The 23343-nt window shown below is 42.1% G+C and overlaps 1 protein-coding gene across 3 annotated transcripts in view; it reads right to left on the reverse strand.

Moving 5' to 3' along the window:
• CCDC85A (coiled-coil domain containing 85A) overlaps nucleotides 1–23343 on the reverse strand; it is an 82750-nt gene that overhangs the window by 10716 nt on the left and 48691 nt on the right. For 2 of the 3 annotated variants that reach the window (XM_075496986.1, XM_075496985.1), the window contains exon 3: nucleotides 8104–8180. The exons of the other annotated variant lie outside the window; for it this stretch is intronic. In XM_075496986.1, coding sequence (XP_075353101.1) covers nucleotides 8104–8180 — 77 coding nt within the window. The remainder of the gene's footprint in view (nucleotides 1–8103; nucleotides 8181–23343) is intronic. 3 annotated transcript variants of the gene reach the window in all.

Here is a 23343-nt window from a genome sequence, read left to right on the forward strand (position 1 = left end):
GGACTGAACCTCACATATTCAAAAAAACCCCTAAAAACAATTTAAAAAAAAAAAAGAGAATGCTGCATATGCTAAGCCCACGGCAAAGGTATCTTGAGTCTGAACATGAAACCCCATTTGGTACACGAGCTCGTCTTCCAGTGCCGCCCTCCTGCCAAGCAATGGATGCAGTGTAAACCGCGATGGTGGGCACTAATGGGTCTCATAACTAGGCTGACAATACCGGCTCACACTTAGGGCAGCGTGCAGTGTATCATCCTACAATTCTCCACAGCAATGACTATTATCAATTTGCTGTGATGTATGGAGGGAGATTTAGGACTTATTTTTCTTCGAGAAGGATTTATAGATCTGTTAGTGACTGGGCAGACTTAATGCTATACTTTGGGAAAGGAAATGAAAGAGGAAAGAAAAGGGGTAATAAAGCAGATTGGAGCAATTCTGTTTAGGATAAATTCCCTCAGACAGCTTTGGTTTTTTTATAAGTCAAAAGTATTCTGTTTCTTTACTGACTCCAGGGCCAGCAAAGATTTTTGTCAGTTTTGAATGGCAAAATATAAATATTGCTATTAAAATGCTGGGAAAATTAGTACAGATTGTACATCTAAAGCCTCCTGAATATGAGAAAATTCAAAAGTCCCGTGAATTGTGCTGCTGTCAGAGTTCAGGCCTTCCTCCAGGCAGCCGTCCTCCACAGCCTCTTCTGTGCCATATGCAGCACGTTTTTGTCTCCCTTCATGAGAATGAGAAACTTGTTGTGAACACATTGCTTTAAGCAGACAGCATTCTCAACACATGTTGGTAGGAGACTGAAAATTAGTATTTCCCCTGTGGAAATACTTCTCCCTCCTCCCTCTGTCCTTGGTAAGAGACATAAGCTTTTCTTAAAAAATAAAGCAGGTTTTGCAGCCCTGAAGCCCCATCCTCCAGCTCAGGGATTTCTCATCTCAGATGATGCCACTCCACAGAGGCAGTATGGCTTCTGCTTTCTTTGGAGGAAGCTTATTCCAGCAGATGATGGGGATGGGACCAGCCTGAACGTGGGTCTCCTGTTCCTCAGCAAGTCCTGTGAGTCTGAAGACACTTCAGCACTACTGACTGCATTACAAGTTTCTGAGGCAGTGAAGCAAAACAAGAGGAAAAGGCACTTCACCAAAGTGGCGCTGTCTGAAAACAAGGTGCCTTAGGAGACTAGAAAAGTGTGCTTTTCAGACCTATCATCGCAGCTGCTGCTTGCCAGTGGATGCCAGTGGATGCCAGTGGATGCTAGCCAGTGGATGCCAGTTGCTGCTAGCATGGCAATGTCTAACCTTCCACCAAAACTTGACCTGAGTTTCCTTGCACTGAGTCTCTTCTCTGCCACTGCCCAACCCAGATTACAACTGGATCCTGAAGAGGACCTTGAGGACGGGAGGAGAAATCCTGTTCCCTTCCTCCTCTTCTCTAGCTCCACATGCAGCATTTGCATTCAGACACTCAAAGCAGGCATCCCATGTGTCCACGTGTTTTGGACGGATCTTTTCATTTATTATCCAGTAACAAAGCTGTGGAAATGGAACCAAATCAGACAGCAGGGATGAAGTTGTGTCTCCATAGTGCTGAAATCTGTATTGACTTTAAATATCTTGAGTCATTTTGAATAAACAGTGCTGCACAATGTCAACGTCTGAGGAAGAATTGGGGTTTTTTTGCTCATCCTACACTGCTAACCTTCCCTACTGCCCCTGTCCAGCTCTCGTGCCCAAGCTAAAGCATGGTTTGCATGTTGCCTCCTCCGAGACTAACGTCTACTGCATGCAGATCATACTGCTGCAGAAAGCATCTTGTCTGAAGCAGGTAAAAACCACATAATATCTCCTGTACGTTTTGCCACAAAGATAATAGAGGGAACTGCAATCACTAAACGTGCAGATCAATTTTCTGTTGCAAGTAAATCTACAAAATATCTAATGCCAACACGCAACTCTAGTCGCGTTGAGTCTGGAAATCTGACTCGACCCGTAATATCACATAACAAAAAATTAGATGAATGGAAATTTAGCATCTCTCTCACACTGACTGCAGAATGTTAAGGATACTCAGGGCCATTCTCCCATAGCACCAGAGGCAAACCCTGCACTGTACTCTGGTCATGGACAGAATAAAGACCCCTGTGTAGAACAGGATACTCTTTGATGGAGAGAACTAATCATGAGCCTTTCTACTTGAGCCAGTAGAAAACATCATTTTTTCAATCCGTACTGTTGATAAGGACAGTCATGAATGAATACCACTGTACTGCAAAGCACACTACATAGCTCAAGTCAGTGGCAGTTTATCTGCCAGCCCCTCCGGAGGAAGCATGCCGCTTGTTGCCTGACTCTCAACCTCCCCACGGCATGCAGGGATAGCCGAGGAGGAAAAAACACAGTCCATCTCTGCCCCAAGGACACTTGCAGTCACCTCACCAAAGCTTCAGAGGGAACACGATTTTCCTGTCCACTGGGCACTGCTCTGTTCACTTACCATCGGAGACCTACCCCAGCAAACACACAAGACCTCGTTCTCCAGCTGCCTTTTATCCCAGAGGCAAGTGGTTTACTGGGAAGTATATCCTTCCTGCTGGGTAACTGCCATGCCAGTTCAATCACTACCTGATTTTCAAAGCTTTTTTCTGATTTCCCCAGCCCTCAATTTCCCCGTTAGCTCAAAGAAAACACAGGCTGTGTTTGTCAGCTTGTTTCAAACAGGCAGGAGAAAGGAAAAGCAGAAAGCAATAAGCTGCAGTATGTTGCTCTGCTGGATTAATAGCGCACTAAACAAAACAGCAACAATTTTTTTAGGGAATATTCCTGTCAATTAAAACACACAATTTTAAAATGCTGCAGTTATTCACTATAATTCCTGTTCTCAAAGACCTCAGTAGAAACCTCTACTTCTGCACATTGCTGCTGAAATCCACATATCCTCGTAGCATATTTGAAGCATACTCAGATTTCTGAGTATCCAAAACCATTGCTGGCTACACACCTTCAGAAACAACTGTTTTCAGCAGGCCCTTCATAAACCTCTTTTGCTAATGAACCTGTAAGAGAAAAAGGCTCTGGGCTGTAGCACCTCCAAATCTTGGAGGCCACACACATAAAGACCACCACTATTTAATATGTGGAAGATTCAGTGGACTCTACTAGAAATCATAAATACAAAGTAATTCCAGACTTTCAGAAATTACTCTGGAAAAATAATAATCTGTCCTTCTCTCTGAACTACAACTCTTTTTGTACACCGTGTTTTTCTTGAGTTTGTATCTTTGTAACATCAAGCCCGTAAGCTCTTGCCATTCAGCCTGCCCATGCCAACCAAGACAAAAGCACTATGCTTAGGACACCCTGAGACAAAGATGCTGGTCAGCTGTTGTAAACTGAAGTCACTCCATTAATGACCTGTTAATTTAAACTGAGGATGAGAGCACATGAAGGAACAGGATGGGTGGATGCTGTTGATTTACTTTCAGCAAATATTTGATTACATGATTAGGTAACATGGGTTTGTTCAATTGGTTTTAATTACATTTTGGTTGAATTCCGTATTCTTCTACATGCTTCTACAAGGGAGGAGACAAACATTATTGGACTGTGACACAGATTTGACAAAAAAAATACTAACCAAACAGTTCCCATTTTCTAATTAGATTTATAACTAAAACCATGCCATGCAGAGGGAAAATAAAAAACACAGATCTCAGCAAAATGGTTTTTGAAAGATTTGGAAATGCATTGACATAAAATGTGATAATCTAACGGAAGGGGGAAGAAAGAGGGAAATGGAAAGTGTTGGAAGTGCTTAAAAATAAACTAGTGTGTGCCTAAGGGTCACGCCTGCCATTTCACACTTAAACGTACCAGGACTGGAAAAGGCTAGCAAGGATGCAAAACAAAAAAAAAAACAAAAAAAAAAATGTGCCTGAAGCAACAGTGGAATTGAAAGAGAAACAACAAAAAGAGATGGAAAAGGACTAAAAGACTTGTAAAGGAAAGAATGAGGAAATGGAGGCAGAAAAGCCTCTGTGCAAGGGAGCAGAAGGGCTCCGGTGCAGCCTTGCACCACAGCTGCCTCATGGCTTTGGTGCTGCACGCTGTGGAAGTAGGGAGCTCAGCTCCCCGCATCCAGCCTCCAGCCCCACTGACCTATGCGGTTTGTTCGCTCATAAAGCAGCATCCTGGCAATACCTCCTTTCCCCTTCACTAAAAGGTAAAGCTAAATTACAAGGACAAAGAGTTAGAAAGGGGAAACGTCTGACAATTCTCCATCTCTGCCTCTTGCTCCCTCCTCCCATGAAACAAAAACTGAGGCAATTTAAATTGGGTAGCTTGCCAAGTATATCTTTTGCAAATGCATTCAACTGTCATTATATGACAGATGTCCACACTTCCATGACATCTCAGCTGAGCTTATCAGCCCTGAAATACTACCCCTACAAAAATTCAGGGATATCTTCAGTTAATTGACATGTGGATGCCAGATCCTGATCTTACTTCCCCCAGCATAAGGCACGGATAGCAGTTATGCACCACATCAAGCCTGGGAGGACACTCCTGTTTTCAGTTAGCTGAAGTTACTCACTGACATAACAGACCTGTCACAGCCCAGGAAGCTGTAACTGGGATCTGAATCCATTTTTTGGTCCCTACATATTTTCTTAATTATTGCTGAGTATCTTCATTACAATATGCACAGACACTATGTTCTGACTAGAGCATGGGCCATACTATCTTTTTTTTTTTTACGTTAGTGGCAAAACTCAATCCACAGTGATGCTGTAGTTTCATGTACATTTTGAGGCAGCAGAAGGCAGCGGCACTGCCAGACCCCATGTGCTGCAGAGAGCTTTCCTGTCCCAGCCCCATGGGGGAACTACTCTGGCCTGAAATCCATCCAGCAAAACAGGAATGTTCTTGCTCAAATCCTTTTGCCCCTACGCACTGCTGTCACGCACCCTTACCTACATGAATATTTGAGAAGCACAAGCACACCCCTTGTCTTGGGCGCAGCCGGCACAGTTTGGCATTCTCAACAGAAGACCCAGCTGCATACCATAAATCTTGGAAAGTATCTGCTTTCTTGCACAAAAATCCTATTTGTGGCCAGAAACTGAAAGGGTCTGGATCATATCTTGTTACATGCTATCTGAGAGAAGGAAAAAAAGAACAACAAAAAAGAACAGCTAATTACAGCTCTCACCAACACAGCAAACCTACAACTCATCTATGGCTTCTCATAACCCTTAAACCCACTACTATGCTATAAACCGCCACCAGAACAACTGTGCAGCACAGGAAGAGACATTAACAGGCTTAAGTGAATATGCACATTTTTATACCTTTCCTATTACCCGATCAAACTAAAATATTGACTCAGTGGTGGCACTGCATTTCCCCTGACAAAGAAGCCCTTCAGTACATCAGAGTGAACTAAAACTCAGGTTCCATTTGAACAGTGATGGCAGCACTTAAAACCATTTTCTCTGGAAATGTTCTTGCCACTAAATATTAATAAAACCTTTACATTAGAGATTTGAGGGGTTTTGAAAAGAAAGCTAGTATGTATGGAGGGAGACAAGCAAAGCAAAAGAAATTGGAAAAGAACCACACCTAAGTGATAGTGAAAGGAGTGATTTATCTGAAGAGGGTGTCAACAAATGTGCTGGTGCATTTTCATGTGTGACACATAAGCAGAAAAGGGGGAAAAGAAAGGATATTGAAAGCAGAGAGGAAAAAGAAGAAAAGCGTGGCAGGAGGAGAGAAAACGCCTCAGAAAGCAGGGCAAAGACTCTTCAGTAAAGACCTAGCAGAGGCGTCACACTCACGAGTGTGAGTCGTCACCTCTCTCATACGAAGTGCAGTCCTGCAACTCCCAAACCCTCCCAGGGCTCCAGCATGCCATCAACGAGGTGCTATGCAAAAAGCAAAAGGCACTCTCTTACTGAAGCACTGGTGAAATCTTAAGGCACAACATGTAACTGAGTAAGAGCTGTGCCAAAAACCTTCATCAGTTGTGGAGCTCATGATATATTTTCAGCTGATTTGTCAAAAGCACTTGGTTTGGCTTAACACCCAACAAACTCCCATTCTTCCCATTAAATGGAATCAAACCAGTGCCAGGAGCTTATGCATTTCCATCCCACATCCTTGTCTTTGTGACAGGGCCTGATCACCGCTGATAGCACGTTCAGGGTATTACTCACAAGAATAACAAACCCCCAAAACGAACTTATGCAAACATAATGCCAAGGTAATCGAATATAAAGTCAGAATAAGCTTGGTGTCTGCATTTCCTTCCTCTCCCCAAAGCAATGACTTTCTTCAGGAGGAAAGGTGAGTAAGATATGCCAGGAAACTTGAACCCTTGTCAGTCCTTATTTCTTACAATAAAGTATCCAGAGATACGAGATTTTTCAGAACCCTACTAGATCCTTGTGCCAACAAAACTAAACATAAGACAAACTCTGACCTGTGTATTTAAAAACAAAAAGCAGTTTGCAGGCTTGCTCACCTAGTTCTTCCCCTTCAAAACCCCACAATCAGCATATTTTGTTACAATTACTTTTGCAACAGCTATGGGCTTAGGTGCTATTTTCACAAGCACTATTTTCTGGTTTTGGCACCCCATCTAAGATATTTTTGATGAACTCAAGGCCCACAGTGTGGGTGTTCCAGTCTTTGGCAAGATCTGGTAATGCATTTCATGGGTCTCCACCTGAGCACCTCAGACCCCAGACAAATAAAACATATGGCCACTTCTAAAGATTTTGCCCACAAAGAATGTTCTGCACAATTTATCCCCCAGTGTTGTTTCAGACCCAAGACAAACCACAATGGTATTTTTCAGGCAGGTTTGTTAACATTTGCCCTGAACACCGTTCTTGACAAGAAAATAATATTCTTTAACACGGCAGATCAACCTTTGTCTTTTCTATTGAAGACTGTATACATGTTAATGGACAGACGTTTAACCATTCTTGCTGTCCTTCTTTTCCAGATCAACAAATTAGGGTACAGAGAAGTTACACAAATTGGTCAAGGTCACCTAGCAAGTCAAGAGCTAAACAAGAGCTATAGAGGCCCTTCCAACTGTCATATTATAGGTGAGGAAAAAAACCACCACATTTTACTTAAAATCTGCCTTAAGAAAGGAAATTGTTAACCCGGGGCTGAGATCTTCTAGCTAATCTTGGCTTATACAAATGAATAAATTGGAGCCAGTGGATTTTACTTCTTACTACATTTCACCGCTATCTTGGATTTTCCATTCAAATAACAGTACTATGTTCAATAAAAAGCACTTTCCTTCTTCAGACCAATGTCTTCATTTAAACTAGTATTTGCTTTAAACAAAATGCAACTTCTTTTTTCTTCCAGGGGGCAACTTCATTTGGAGACTTTATGGGTTTTCCTAAGGATTACTTAACGAAATATAACAGAAATATGTACTGGTTTGCATGTGTATATATATATAAAAAAAATACAAGTGCCTGATTCATTCTTAATGAACTTCAAAATTTTTCATTCTTAAAAACATATTGGGAAAACCTTCAACTTCATATTTGCTTATTTATTCAATTTAATTTCAGTCTTGCATTTATGTATCTAATATATTCCTCAAAATATTAAAAATAATATAACCCAATTATTATTATGTAAAACATTTGCATTTTTAAAGCAAAATATTTTGGTTAACTATAAAAAGTACTTGATATTTTAATAACAAGAACCTCTTGGAATAAAACCAGATGTAAAGGGTCAGTTCTCTGTGATTTTTCAACCCTTAAATTAATTAACTATAAAGTAGCGGCTTCCAGTGAATTTTTCTTAGCAAGGTGTCAACACCTGCAAAGGAGAAAAATTAGCGAAAGCATTGTCATAGTCTTAAATAAATACCCCACTCAATCACGAGCAAGATGAACAAACAGATGTGAGTGCCTTTGATTTTCTGAATGATCAGCCTGAGTGTTCAAATGCAGTAACGTCAAATGTCAGGTAATACTGGCTTTATCTCAAGCACGAAGACTCGAGCGTTGCTGTCTAGCTGCCAGCTACTGTTCCCACCAACAGAAGTAACACCCACCTGGGGCAGCATGCGATTTTCCTCCTCCAGCTGTCTTACTCTTGCCTCCAGCTGCCTAACATAGGACAAGGTTGATTCTAAAAATCAAAAAGAAAAAAACTCATATTATCCACAGAGATCTGCTTGTGTATACTAGTGTCAGAGCCTGTGCCACATTCTGACTTGTACTCACAGCAGACTGCCTCTCTCAAACGTCCATTAAACATTCAGCTCTGCTCCTCTCAAGGGCTCAAATAATGCTGATACTAGAATTAATCCAATTCCTTGTTGCTTGTGATTCTAAACTGCTGCGCTTTAAGGTGGTCTCTTCTCGGACACAAGGTATCTTACAGAAAAGCAACACAGACTTGAGTTCTTCCAATCCATCCCCCAAGCTCTGTGAGCTTGTACTATATTTTCGAAATATTCCATGAGAGTAATGCATTATCCCACCAAGTTACCACTGAAAAGCCCAGAAAGAGAAGATAAGTTTTCTGCAGGAAGATGCAGAGAGGCCCCTCCATCGCGGAGGTCTGGTGGTGCACACAGAGCCTCCCCCCGCAAGCTGTGATCTCTCCTGCGGGGAATACAGCAGCTTGCCAGCATGGAGGCTCAAGCCTCAGTCTCTGCTAGGACTCAGATGCGTTGTCACGGCTTGAACCTGTGCTAGAAACCAGATGTGTGTCACCAGGGTCCTGAGAGGGTTTGGAGCCTGGTTGATAGCACAACAGCTCGGGGCACAGCGCTGTTCACAGCAAGTACTCCTCACCCCATGCATGCCAGGGCAGTACTGTACTAGGACATGCTCTCACAGTGCAGCTTTGCTATGCGGGCTTGGTTGAAGAGCAAAATCCTACCCGCTGTATTCACAAGTAACCTCACTGACCTTTGTAAGGTCATTCATAAGATATTTGGTTGATTATGGAGAATATGAGTCACTCCTAGTCTGCTCTGTTCCCAAGAACTTTATGTAAGAAGAATAGATACATGACCCATCCCTAAAGTATCTAAAAGAGCTTTCTTATCATGCATTTCTTGGGTCGCACAGAGTTTCTGCTATTAAAGTCCTGTATGTAAGAGAAATGCATGCCTAAGAAAGTAGCACTTGACTGTAAAAGATATCTTCTCAGTCCAGAAACACTGCTGTGACTCTTGTACCTCCTTGTATGTAGATGGAAGTCCACCATGTGCTCACTCCTGACTCAATGATCCACTCAGCTTTCTGAGATGTCAATTCCAGTAACATATTTGTACTCATACTACCACGTAACTAGTAAAATTATCTCTCTGATGATTAATGGTATGGAATCCACGGGTATTGGGGCAGTACTGTCAGTTGATATAAGCCTGCAAAGCTGCATTGACAACAGAACTGTTCGCTGGTTTAAATTGACAGCTGAATTTGTGCACCAGTTTCCTCTGATATCTAATCACCATGCCAGCCTGCCCATAAAATAAAGGTGATGGGAAATGAGGTGTCACTTACTGCTCTTATGAGACTGCAATAGGCTAAAATATGCACGCACAGATAGTGCGTGGGAATTTACACAACATGAAGTAATTTGTCAAAAATTATTAATACACAGCAAGGCACTGGATTAAAAATAGCATTGTACAATAAAAGGGAAAGAGGTAATCTGAGGTTCTGCGCGCTCTGCTGCATAAGGATTTTCATAGCTAGTGATGGGTGCATCTCTGGAGAGTCGCTAAGCCTAGCTCAAATAAGCACTTAGAAGATGAACAGCTTATTCAATTAACTATATACGACAGGGTCCCTCCCATCAAATCAGCTTCCTTCCCATCAGCAGCACTTTTGGGAGGAGCCGCAGAAGCTCCCTCACTGTTATGGCCATTACCATAGGCAATAGCTCCCAGCACATCTCATCTCTTCTCTTCTCTTTCTTGCTTTGTACACAAGATGGTTTATGCGGAGCCATCTTTTTGGAGGGACTGAAGCAGGCGCTTTCTTTCGCACTAGCCTTCTCTAAATTTCACTGGTTCCAAGTCCACTGCTATGTTAGCTTGGGCTCAGACTTCATGCTCAAGTCTAAGTTCCCAGCTGTGCCCACCAGCCCACTTCATGCAAGCTCCCTTCTGGATTCTCTTCAACTCTGGGTCTCTTGTAATTTTCTGTTTTACCATTAGCTCCTCATGCAGTGTATAGCTCTTGGCAAAGTTTGCCTCTCAGTTTTATTTCTTCACTTGTATGTTGGGAGTCCAGAGCTGAAATCTCTGCTGCTTCAAATCACACAACTCTGCTGTCAGTTCACAACTTCCCAATGCCAGTTCATACCAGCTGAGGATTCAGTCTGAAATCTCTGCGCCTGTTAACGCTTCTAAAGCGTGAAACATTATTTAAATCTCCTTTTGTAATCTCATTAAAAAGGAAAATTAGGTCATCTACCAAAGGCTTGATCTAGCAAATCTTTATTTATGTGAGTCTTCTTGAAACACAGACTAGATGCATATATATTTCAGTATCTGTTAATATATTTATGCTGTGATGCTATGAGCTTAGTGGAAAAAAATGAGCAGAAAAGCCAGTCAAGGACATAAGAGACAGAGGAATTGAAAATACACAGTGAAACACTGTCACCAGTGACACCAATAGCAAACTTTTAAAAAAAAAAAAAAAAAGGCATCTTGAAAGTATTTATGAGAAGGACTATATGATCCATCTTTAATCAGCCTGGAGACCAGTGAAGAGCTCTAAATAAAGAGCAAATCTTAAAATTGCCACCCAGAAAATGGTTACCTGATACCACTCCCATTGTCATTCCAGGCAAATTTTCGCAAGACAATTAAGCAATTTAAAACTGAAGCAGAATGAACTTATGATAGTAATGCTTCAGCTTCAGTATCTGAGCTGAAAACAAATGTCTCTCAAAGGGAAAGCAGTACAGAAACGTAGCATCACTTCCATAACATTACTGTTGTCTTATAATAAAGCATTTAATAAGATGCTACAGTGTGTCAGGCAACCGCTGCTCTGAAACATAACCTGTGCAAACAAGATGATCCTTAGCTGCTGTCATTAGTCATAAAACCTTTTTGTATTTTATCCTTCCCCAAACAGATTTATCTAACATTGCTCACTTTCCCAGAGCTGCAAGTACACAGAAAAGCCCTCCCATATTTGCAGAATCTTAAACTTGAGTTGTAGACAGCTTACAGATAAACTTCCAAACACAAATCTGCCGAGCTTCCTCTGCCCAGAACACAACGACAGAAAAACAGCATCTGTATTAACACCATAAAAGCTCAACTACTATGTTCTGGGTAAAACCTCAGAAACTGTTAACTATGTTGAGATCAAACGCATACTCAAATAAAAACAGCCAATTAATTTGGGCCCATATCTAAACAAGATCTGACCACAGAGACATGACACTGCAGTAGCCAAACTACCAGTTTCATCACCTGTGGGCTTCTTGGTTATATTATTTCCGCTCCTTCCCATCTTCCTTCGCTAGGCACTTCTGCAAGAGCAACAATTTTGAACAATTCCCATTCTCAGGAATGGCTTCCTACCAAATGAGTTTCCCTGCTTGAGCGTCCCATGTTCTTAGCATCACTGAAAATGTGACCACCGTGTGGTGCTTCATTCCAGAGCTGAAACTAAAATTCTTTTCCAAATTATTAGAGACACGGTAATATCTTGCTTTTAGGGAAATTCAGTGAAAATCCACCCTTTCTCCACTTCCGTCACTCTAACATGTTATTAGAGAACATCAACATTCACATAGCTGATCTCTTTTTCTTTTGACATCCACACTCTTGAAGCCAGTAGATATTTTGGGGTTATTTCAAACTTTATCAGACACTTACGTTACTGCCAAAGGCATATTTGTGCCTTGGCTTTATCCATTTTTGTGTCACTGCGCCTGATCTCAGTCTATCAAGTAATTCATAATGTTCTTTAAGCTAGATTATCCTCTGCTATTTTAGAATGGTTGAGGATAGCACATTAAATTCTGATACTTTCTTTTTTTTTCTGGGTTTGTTTTTTTTTAGGCTAGAGGGTTACAACTCACAGGCAACTGTGGGATTGAATAGGAGAAATTCTTAAAGACTGAGGTCCTCTACCTGCCTGTTAGCTCCCTGCAAAGCAAATAGATCAGAACCCCACAGAAAGCAAAAACTCAAGGGTTCAACCTACACTTCTACTTGTTCAAATGAGCTTGAGTAACAAGCACAATATAGCAGGTGGAAGGGATTTTATCTAATGACCAGAGGAGTATTTGAGGTAAAGAAAAAGTAGGAGATGCAATGCCTCTAGTACTGATATAAACTCAGAAAGTAACGCACAAGAAGTGCTTTAACTCCACGACTAAAATTCCATTTTTCTGCATTTTTAAAAAACACTGATTCCAAATTATAATAGTTGTCTGCAAAAACTGAGCAAGGGGATTGCGCAGACCTCCTCTTGACTAACTTTAAAGGATAAACCCATCGATGCAAAAGATGCTACTTGCTTCAGGGAAGTTAAAAAAAAGGTATAGAATCTTTTAATTTTGGAGAAAACTGGTAATACAGTGGACGAGCAAAGCAGACATCCCAGAGGAAGTAAGGCAAAATCCTCCAAGCTGAAAATACGTAGAAGGCTGGAGGTATTAGGAGAAAAGAGTAATACTGTTTGCCTTGATCCCTAGCCATTAACTTATGGCCAGCATGAAAAGAAGATGCTACGCTGGACAGAAGGCTGCTCTGAAGCAGCAGCAGCAGCCGCCGCCGGTCCTTACATCCTCACAGCCAGAAAACGGAAAAACACGATTTCATCATAATGCAAACATCACCTCGGTTCTGTTAACATCAACATTTTCTGCTTCCACTGGCTCAGCTCTATTTGGTATTCATGTTCCTAAAGGAGGTCACCAGAATCTGGAGAGCTGTCACATCCCAATACACATATTTTAAACACTTACAGTATAAATGAGGGAAACTGCCAACAATTTACCTCAGTGAAGAATTTAGCATGTTATGTGTAGTGATACTTTGATGTATGGCAATGAAGGTTTGGTTAAGGTATATTCAACTTCAACGGGGAAAGTCATTTGTTATGCTGCTCTTCCTGCACTGTGTTGGCAGGAATATAATAATTGCATATCAAATCGGATTTTGGTCATTCAAATCCACACCCAGCATCCCGCAATGAAAACTAAATAATCTTTCAATAAATGGAAGATGAAAAACAAGGTTGTGCAAGGGCTACTTTAAACCCTCCTGTAATTAACTGACAGCTCCATACGTTTATGAAAGGGTTTCTATGTTAACTGGGGAGCAGATTCAATGACACGCAAAGTATCTCCCTGTCCTATAACTCCTAGTCGTCTGATTTAATTACTTCAATATTAATATTCATTACTAAAACATGTTATTACTGCAATCCATCCCCTTTCAGCTACCTTGTTTGAATATAAGGAAAAAAAACCAAACAATCACACTGTTGGATTTACACCACCGCAAATTTACACCACCTGCCTCTCTAAATTGGTGAAGCTGCTCAGTGTTTACACCGGCAGCATCCAGCCTCCTAGCAGCAGGACGGGACAACCCCCGAAGGTCATTTTTAGCCCTGTCTTCTATGATTTTCTGTTATGGTTGCACATCTTACGTAACGCTCCTATTGAATAAGTGCTGGAGAAGTTCTTATTAAAGTGCAGCCGAATTCCCCAGCAACGCAGCGACATTAGGATTAGTGCTATCATGTAGACAGAAAGACATCTGCCTAAGGCAAAATTTTATTGAGCTCACCAGAATGTTTAGGAGCTATTTACCACTGATGCACATATTCTCGGAAAGTTTTGGGACAGCGAACACCGTAGCATTAGCATTAAGATAGGGTTTGCATTTCTCAATATTGCTGTTGTCCAAAATTCTCCCACCCCAAGCTTAAATTTCTTGTGATTACGGATCCAGCACTTCTTGACTTCTCCCTGTAATTAAAAATATAATTAACTAAGCTTAGCTAGTTCACTGAGTATTTCAAAACTGAATCCTAGCAAAGGGAAAAGCTTATGTATGCTAATTCAAGCATCCAGAATGCAACGTTACCCCTGCCGTTTAGTTTTATTTCTCAGGGCCATGTGCCATGTTTTCCCTTTTCAGCACACATTACACACAGACACGTGCTAATTACATTACCTCTATAATCAGACATTTTTACATAGATGTCATAGAAAAATAGTGTTTTCTTAGTTGCAGCAGCTTTTAATCAAAAATTATCTATTTTAATGACTGATCGATGCTGTCTGACTCAGATTGCCAATGTGTTTGTGTCTGGATTTAAGTGCCACTTGGACACTGTGGATTATGCAGCCGTAGCAAGCAGGTCTGGGCTGACCAGGCTGCTGTGCACGCGCTTCCCTGTGGTGAGGCGCAGGCATCGCTCTGCTGCGGCAGCACCCGGGGGTTTGACTCTTGCTGAGGTCACCCAAGGAATGCCCAAGGTCACCCAAATGCTGCCTGTGGCACAACCTACTAAAAATATAGGGTTGGCTTCCACTTAAGAACTTTATTGATTTAGGTTGGCATTTGTTGGAGGTTTTGTTGCATGTTTCGCTTTAGGGTGCAACAAAATTTCCAGTTGAATTGATCTACAAAAAAGCTTTAAAAAAAGTTAAAAAGCTCTCATAGAGAAAGAGGATTCAACTACAGAAGTACCTAAAAATGATATCAGATGTCAGATGAGGTAAGCTTTTGTTTCCTACTTCTCTGAAGCTATCCATAACGCTCTTGCTAACAGCTGGATAACACTGTCACACTAATGGTCTGCTGTAACACTAACCTTGGTTTGTTTGGGGGTTTTTGGTGCTAGAGGTGACAACAGCAAAGCTTTTCTTGCTGGCCTGCTTGATATCCTGTTAGCGCCATTCAGCCTGTGCTAAATGCATTTGCCGTGTTATTGATGAAAACTGAGAAAATCAAATCCATTATGCTATTGCTAAAACCTTTCCCACTGGCTGTTAGCTTGTTCTGGTATTGATTTTGTGTGTTTCATGATTGGTAAAATCCTTATTGGCTCCACTTACTTAACTGCTTGGGTTTGTCCCTATGCCACCGCACTCTCATTTGCTCATTAGGAGTGTCCCCCAACCGCAGGCACATCCCCCGAGACTGAAGCGCAGCAGAATGAGAGGAGGGGTGTTCAGTAGGCTCCTGTGCAAAATCAGATGAAAGACTGGAAAAGGCAAGCCTGAGAATAGCTTTGCTTAGGGAAGGAAGGTAGATGTGGGCACTGGCTCAGAGAGATAATTAAGGGAGGGTTTCACTAATGGTCCATAGAAGGAAATCTACAAAAAGGCATCTCGACCTTACACCAGGGCCTCCTGATCATGTTGATTTGCATCTGTTAAGTGGTCCCTTGCTGAAAAGGCCCTGGGTCCCTTGCAAACACATGGCCATTGTGACACCATGCACGCCTTCACGGCCCCATGCCTCCACAGAGCCACCTCCAGCTTCTCCCAGTTCTGCTGTGCCCACGTTAAATGACCATTTGCAGTACAATGAAAGGAAAAAACAACAAATGAAAATATAAAGCTTCCCAGCAACAGCAGTATTAGGGCAAAAAGCAGAGGACCAGAAGGTCAAACTGACTGGGGTGCCAAATACATGCACTAAAGGTCCCTTAGCATCCCTGCAACTCCCCACAGATACTTACAGCCACCTTTCTTAGCACGTAGAATTATATTTTTCAGGCTCAAATAATCAGATGTTGAGAAACATAATTTAGAAAAGTTAGTTTGGTTGAGAATTTTAGTATTGGTACAGCAGGGTCTAGTTAATCATTATATTAGCTTCCACTTGGAAGTCTGCAATGTAGGCCAAAACTGAAAACTACATCTCCAGGAATTCTGAATCAGGTCAAACCTATGAATCATTTTCTACTGCAATCATCTACTGCCTTGTTAGGAGGCAGTTATCCAACCTGTAAACTCTCTTTTCAGGGGTTACTATTTGTGTGACTCAAAACCAAATTCAAATGATGCTCCTGAGAGAGCAGAAATAGAAGCTTTCACATTACTTAAGCCACTGAACAACAGCACAGACACTTTTTCTTGCTGCAACTACAACATAGATGCCAAAACTCAAAACAAAGTTCAACAGCCACATGAATATGTGGAGGAACAACCAGCCCACACTCTTCCTCCTTGGTAAGGCATCTCCTTGTTCGAGTAAAACCAACAGTTCAAATTCTGGGTTTATGTGGGGCAAGTTTGGATGGAGAGGGACAGGCTGGAAAGGATCCTGTAGCTGCTTACACCATTAAATAAATTGGTCACCACGGACTGCAAGTACAAGGTAGCAGACTGCATCCTACTGTCTATAAGCTGCAGACCACAGCACACCACGAGTTGTGTCAGGGAGTCCTGTCCTGATCCCTTACATCCCTCCCTGCTCAGAGAGGCCTCCAGTGAGGTAGTCTCACCTGGGAGAACCCGGACAACCATCTGATCGCAGCTTCAACAGACATTTGGGCAGCAGGCAGGGCCACAAAAGCAAGAGGGGCAGTAAGGCCACTCTCTCAGGCTGTTTCTAGCTCCTTGGCTTACTTCCCATCCTGCTGCCACTCCGTTTCCTGCAATAGAAGCATCCCGCAGAGAACTGTGGTGTGCTTACAGCGGCACAAAGCCTTGTGTAAGCCCTGCTGGAGAGCCAGCGCAGCGACAGCGTCTCCCATGTGCAGAACAATGCCGGCACACCCGGTCTTCAGGGCAAAAGTATCACGTAACAATAACCCAAGAAAATAGTAGGATTTAATACAGCTATTTTCTGTGAGACTCTGCTGCCGCACCGGTACAGGAAAAGCTGCTGAGAGGGTCAGGAGTCTTTTACGTTCACTCGTAAACTTAGATGTACAAATTGACACCTGTCACGTCGAAGATCAGCAAAAAGGCAACCAACCACTTACAACTCTGTTTGGGAAACTTCTTCTTAACTGCATTATGCAGCCCTAATACAACAATTTTTTCAAACTTTTTGTGGTTTCCCTTACTTCTAAGTGTTCTAAACCATTCCTGTGATACAGCAATCCACACAGCAGAAAGGCTTTCAGACTGCAGCGTGCTGGACAAAGAGAGTAGCATTTACATTTAGCAAACACAGGAGGGATAATAACTGTCTCACATGAAGAAATCAATTCCTTAACCAATGTCAGAGAGGAGAAGGAAGAAGAAGGAAAAAGCAAGCCGAATGTCATGATGCTAAATTTAGATCAGCTCTTATTCCCACTCCACAAGTATCCGCAGACAAAGAACCTTCACATTGAGTCGCCATTGCAGCTCATGCAACCTAAAACTCAGAATTAAAGCACACTTCCCAAATATCAACTAAAGTTACAGCGGCAATCAGTTCTGCACAAACACACCAAAATATGTCAAGCTACATGAATTAACCAGGTAAGTTAAGAGACGAATATCTCAGATGTTCTTACTGCTTACATCATCTTCCAACTAAATGTGAAAGTAAAAAATGAGAAATTTTAAATGGTTCTGCCATTTGATCTCAGTCAGCGCTCAAGCAACAGAATAGAAATTCCCCTACATCCGGCCATCTCATTCACACATGCACAACATTATCATCCTTCATTGAGGAAACCAAGTCAGTACACGGCCTGTATGCCATAAAGGAGAGAAAAAAAACCAACGTATTTATAGAAAGCTTTCACTTTATTTGTAATAGAAGACCTCAGAGTCTTTTCATGGTACTGTGGTTATGAAATAAACATACCCCTGTATTTTATGATTGATGAGGAGTCAATAAGGGACATCATTAATCAAATACACATACAAGATAAATGTATTTGATAAATAGTGGTGAACTGCAGAGATGTTTCTCTGTGATGCTTTAAGTCCTTACTTCAATTCTCAACCATAGAATGAAAAAGAAAAAGGAAAAAAATTATTTGGGTTTATTGCCAGAGCTGTAAACATTTCCAAGAATGTCTTACTAGCTGTGTTAAAAGCTCTACCAACATATAATTTCATATTGGAATAATGAGTCATACTTTCTAATAAGCACAAGATCTAATTTTGAATTTCAGACCTGTCCATCAGTCTCCCCCTCAGCTACACACCCCTGCCTTGGGCACGAGACATGCCAGGTAGCACTCAAAGGGAAGGCATCACGGAGCCTGCGGCTACACACAGTACCTGCTGCCGGGAAGGCTGGACCGCATTGCTAAATGCAAAGAGAGGGCAAAGGTGTGACCCACACCTCTCGCCTCTAGAAACAAAGGCATCAAAACATCCAGCGTTTCCACGTGGCTGCAGGCATACCTCAAACAAACCAGACCTCAGGGGCATAGAGATGCCTGTACCAGAGCAGACCAGGCACCCACCTAATGCAGGATCCTGCCCCAGATTCACCTCTTTATTTCCTTAATTTCTGGGGATCTGACCCACTATCTTTGGGGTCCTGATATGATGCTGAGATTATGCAATTATTCCAGTGAGACTCTCAGCAGCCATTGCTTCTTCAGAAGCACAGTCGGGGCAGTGGCTGCCAGGCAGAGGGGATGCTGCATGCCGAACCCTGCCACATTGCATTTTTAGGCATCCAAGCTCTCCCAGGGACAGGGTTTAGGCACCTTTTACAGACTTCCCCATTCATGTCATCAGACGTATGATTCCCTCTACCCTGAGCTTGCATTTTTCCCTGCCCCATTCCCTTTCCTGCCTTCCCCGAGACCTCTATGGCTGTATCCTATACTGCTGCTGCTGGGCCTTAGAACTAATCGAAGACTGAATTTTATTTTGTGAAAGTATACAGATACCAAACCACGTCATTAAGTGATTCAGAACAATAACACTTGTGAGAGGCATAAAACATGGGAACCTGTGTTTTATCAGGGCTTCAGAGGAAACCAAATGCACCACATAAATACAGTTTTCTGGTTTCTCAGTCCCTTTTCACAGTTATTTCACTGCAATCATAATATGCTGCTACTATATTAACATGATGCTGATAAAGACACTAATAACTTAAAAGTAATCTCAAATGCAGGTAACAAAGCACAACACATATCATTACTGACAGGCTGCACTACACACATTTATCTGCTTTAAAGCTATCAACAACTGTATAATGATATACGTCCCAGACCCAGCAAATGATGGCTGAGCCCCTTGTACTCTCTCTCCCTTCCTGCTAGCCGTGTATCTGCAATGTCTTCGTAGCAAAACCAGCCAAGATTTCCTAAGTCAGCATGTTCAATAACCAGCTGCCTACTTCCTACTCAGCATAACCATTTTCTCCAGTGATCCCGTATACGTTGCATAGGTCCCGGGACAGCAGATGTGGCAGTTCCCTTAGGATGCTACTGCCTGTCCTGCTGGCAGCCCCTCCACTGATGTGGCTTTTTACCAGTATTAAGGAAGCTAATCCTTGGGCTTTAGTATGATGTGATCATCTTCCTAATCGAAGAGGTTGATGAAGCACTTGCACTTTACTACACTACCAAAACATTGAGGAGGAAGATTCAAATACATCTCCAAGCAGCCCTAAATAAAGGACAGTAAGTCTTCCGCAGAACTGCCTGTACACCTTTGTTGCTAACATTGCCATCAACCACCCAGCAAGGCCATTTCTGAATCCGCACTCCTTACTCTGAACTCTCTCTTAACCACATGAAACAATGCCACACTGCTGTTGGCTGCCCCCGCACCTTCTCCTTTTATGTTTCAAGTACCATTTAATTCAACAGGGATGAAATAAGTCAAATATAGGAAGTACTCTAGAACCTGAAAATGGTAAATAAACAGTTGCAATAATTCTGCAACGTTTTAAATCATCTGCATTCATCTGCAGGGATATCATACTTTGTTCAGTTGCACAAGGGGCTTTGATGTCCAGACAAAGCTTAGAATGATTCACGGAGCAGTCAAACTTGAGAGCTCTCACAGCTGCTTATCTACATCATCAGAACAAAACAAGTATTTTAAACAAGGTCTCCTCTGTTTATTTCCTGGTTACTTCACTAATGGGAAAGCAATTTACGTATTTCCTCTCCCTAAACATATAAATAATTGAGAAAGGCTTTTGGTTACAAAGGCTGTTGGAAACTGTCATGTCCTTCACACTGAGATTTACACAGAGCAATTCACTACTAATCCTTCTGCCCTGGCACAAGGAAAGGGGCCGCACGACCTCCCGAGGGCCCTTTCTTGCCCCGTTCAGCATCAGGTCCCTCTTAAGCTACACAGTGCACACAGAATAATGAGACAGACCTCAAAAATCAAGACTGTACATTTGCGTGGGCACATGCATTTGAGGTGCGAGTCTTTTTATTCACTACCTGCCTTAAGACTTACTAGGATTTCATTCTGGCCACATTCTGAAGGCTTTTTTAACAGGATTACAAGGACTAAAAATTTGCTTCTTCAGCACACAAAAAGACAGAAGAGAGATTTTTGCTCCTTAGCTGAGCATTTCCTGAGCAGGTGGTACAGTACCGTCACAGTTATCATGTCTATCTGTTTAATACTAATACTAAAACTGAAATATAATAATGTTGTGAAATATAATAAATTATAGAAAAATAAAAAATACCAACATTTTACTCTCCCAGCAGCTGCAAACTAGGACTGTATCTCCTGAGACTTTCTAGAATGAAGACAAAAAGACGTAATTATTCCCAGAGTTCTGGGCAATAAAAGACATACATGACTATAGCTACAAACTGAAGGGAAACTACAAGTAAAACAGTCGGGGGGGAATTACAAATCAGATTATATTACATACATATGACCACTGCAATTTATGTTAAAAAGACAACAAAACCAGACTACCTACTATTTTATTACACAGGGATGAGCTCAGATACTACAGTGCTGAGGGCAAGGAAGGGAATAAGTGTATAAATGAGCTGTCAGGGTAGCTGCTGTAACAAAATGCAGACAGCATCCTGAAATTTCTGAAGAAAATTGAGAATTATAGACAGCCTCAGAGGTTTAAGGCTAGAAAAATTCCATTAAAACAATGCAGTCTGGCTTCCTGCCCTGTGGAGACAAAGGAATTTTGAGAATAATTCCAGGAATGCCTGGTTTCCTTTTCACTGCTGGAAGTGGATACGGTCAAAAGAAGTCTGTGGGCTTTTTCCTCCACAGAAAGCTTTGGCAAAAATGGAAAAGCAATTGGACCAAAATTAGGTTTATGAACAACATTTTTCATGTGACTTAGGACATAAACATAAGATCTGTAGCAATAAGTTATTGCAGAAGGGTTACATTCTCCATTTCTGTGGGTTTTGTGAAGCCTGACAACCAGTTCCAATGCATCCACATTACTTCCTGCCATTCATAGGGACAACCTTGCTTTCATGTTCACCTACAGAAACAGCAGGAGAAAACCTATACCACTTACCCTCTGTTGCTTCATTTACATCACGCTGCGCACAAGAAGGAAACCTGTCCACCCCAGCTGGCAAACCACCCGCTGGAGGACATCCCGTGATGCTTCCTCCATCCACCTGCTTCTACAGGGGTACCAGAATAGGTACCATAGCACCAAGATGTGTCATGCAACAGTTAAGTGTTACCAAAGTCCCTAAATACAGTGAGAAATCTTACACAGAAGATGATCCCCAGCAACCCACTGGTATTTCCTAGATGGAAACTACTGGCCTCCACTGGAGTTTACCAGAGAACTGTCCTTAGCTCCTCTCCGGCAAACTGGAGCTTACAGTTCAAGGGCAGGCTTTGCGCAGGGCTTGTGCAACTGGCCATGGAGAAGGCAAGGTTTCACAGAAGACCGTTGCTCACAAACTCAACAGAAACTCCCAGTCTTAACAAAGACTAAAAGAAAAATCTCAAAGCAGGGGACTGGAGAGTATAAGGAATCTCCTTTCCTCCCATTCTTCTAATAGCAGCAATTACGACATACTGACTCCAGAAAACAGTTGACACACAAAACAACTTCTTCCTGGAAACGTGCCAGGAGCTCAGGAAAATTATAAGCTTGCCTTTCCTGTAGCATAAACACATTTCAATGAGGCTCCGCAACAACAACAGCAGCAGCAGAATTATCAGGCAGAGCAGCCGCTAAACACTACATGCCTCTCTGCTGGCAGCCGCCAGCACAGCCGGGCCAGCCTGCACTTTCCAAGGAAAACGGCATTTTCTCAGACAGCTGAGATAACCTTTTCTTGAGCACTCGGGACCCAACGCTGGCGGGAACTGAACTCTTCCAGCAGAGTGGCAAGTTCCATCATTTCTCATCAGACAAACAGAATTTGGTAGACCAAAGCACTTGGGCAGCAAATGGAGCTAGAAGAGTAATAAAGGGAACGGGCCTGCTTTGTTTGCTATGTTTGCTGGCTTTTGGGTTAGTTTTCTGAGGTTTTTTTTTGTCCCACTTCTACAAACAGGCAGAAGAAAAAAAGACATTTGACACATCTCTAAACCACTTCATAGGCTGGAAAGTGGTAGTGAGCTGACTGTTCCCACACCTGTTCCCTCCTGTTCCCACACCTGCTTGTTACAAGCAGGTCTGTGGATAAAGTCATTCCACTTCAATGACTCACAATATTCCTAGGTTTCATTTTCACTCTTTGTTAAGGGAATGCTTGTAGGGGCAGCCGACATAGTTGGCTGAGTTTTGCTGAGAGGATTTGTTGTCTCTCGACCAGAGGCCTGGCTCCACAGACAGCACGCAGGAACAATTTTTGCTGTCCTATACAGTGTAAGAAGTGCTATGATCGCAGAATAGTTGTGGTGTCTAGAGGGGGTTATTAAAAGGCCATGGGCTTTTTCTGGTTCGAATGAAGTACTTCATTTAGTAAATTATACAAGGATGCTATGAAGGGTTAACTTTACTGAACAGAGAACCAAGCTGGCATTTAATACTGGAGATGGGCAGAAGGATTTGGTTTCTGTATTCCCCACAGAAGGAATTGTTACCTGCTCTTAAAACAGGCAGAGCACTCTTTATAGCACGCAGTTTTGTTTTGGTTTTCTACAAACTAACTCAAATTGCTCTAAGAGGCAAATTTGGGATTTCTCAGTAATACCCACGCTCTCAGGAGCCCTGACTCCAAGGGCTGCTTCCCATGATCAGAGAAAAAGGAAAAGCCCCAGATTCAACTACAGTGTTATACCAGGCTTACCCAGGTGTATGACTTCGGTAACCATGGTGGAGTCCGTAAGTAAAAAAGAATTAGAGCTGCCTGGCCAACATTTTAATGAAACATTTATCATTGTCACCTAAACATCCAGAGTGTTATTTAAAAGTCATCTAAACATGACTGAGTACTGTTGCAGTTGA

Source organism: Mycteria americana, chromosome 3 (assembly GCF_035582795.1).
Source record: "Mycteria americana isolate JAX WOST 10 ecotype Jacksonville Zoo and Gardens chromosome 3, USCA_MyAme_1.0, whole genome shotgun sequence".
Taxonomy (NCBI): domain Eukaryota; kingdom Metazoa; phylum Chordata; class Aves; order Ciconiiformes; family Ciconiidae; genus Mycteria; species Mycteria americana.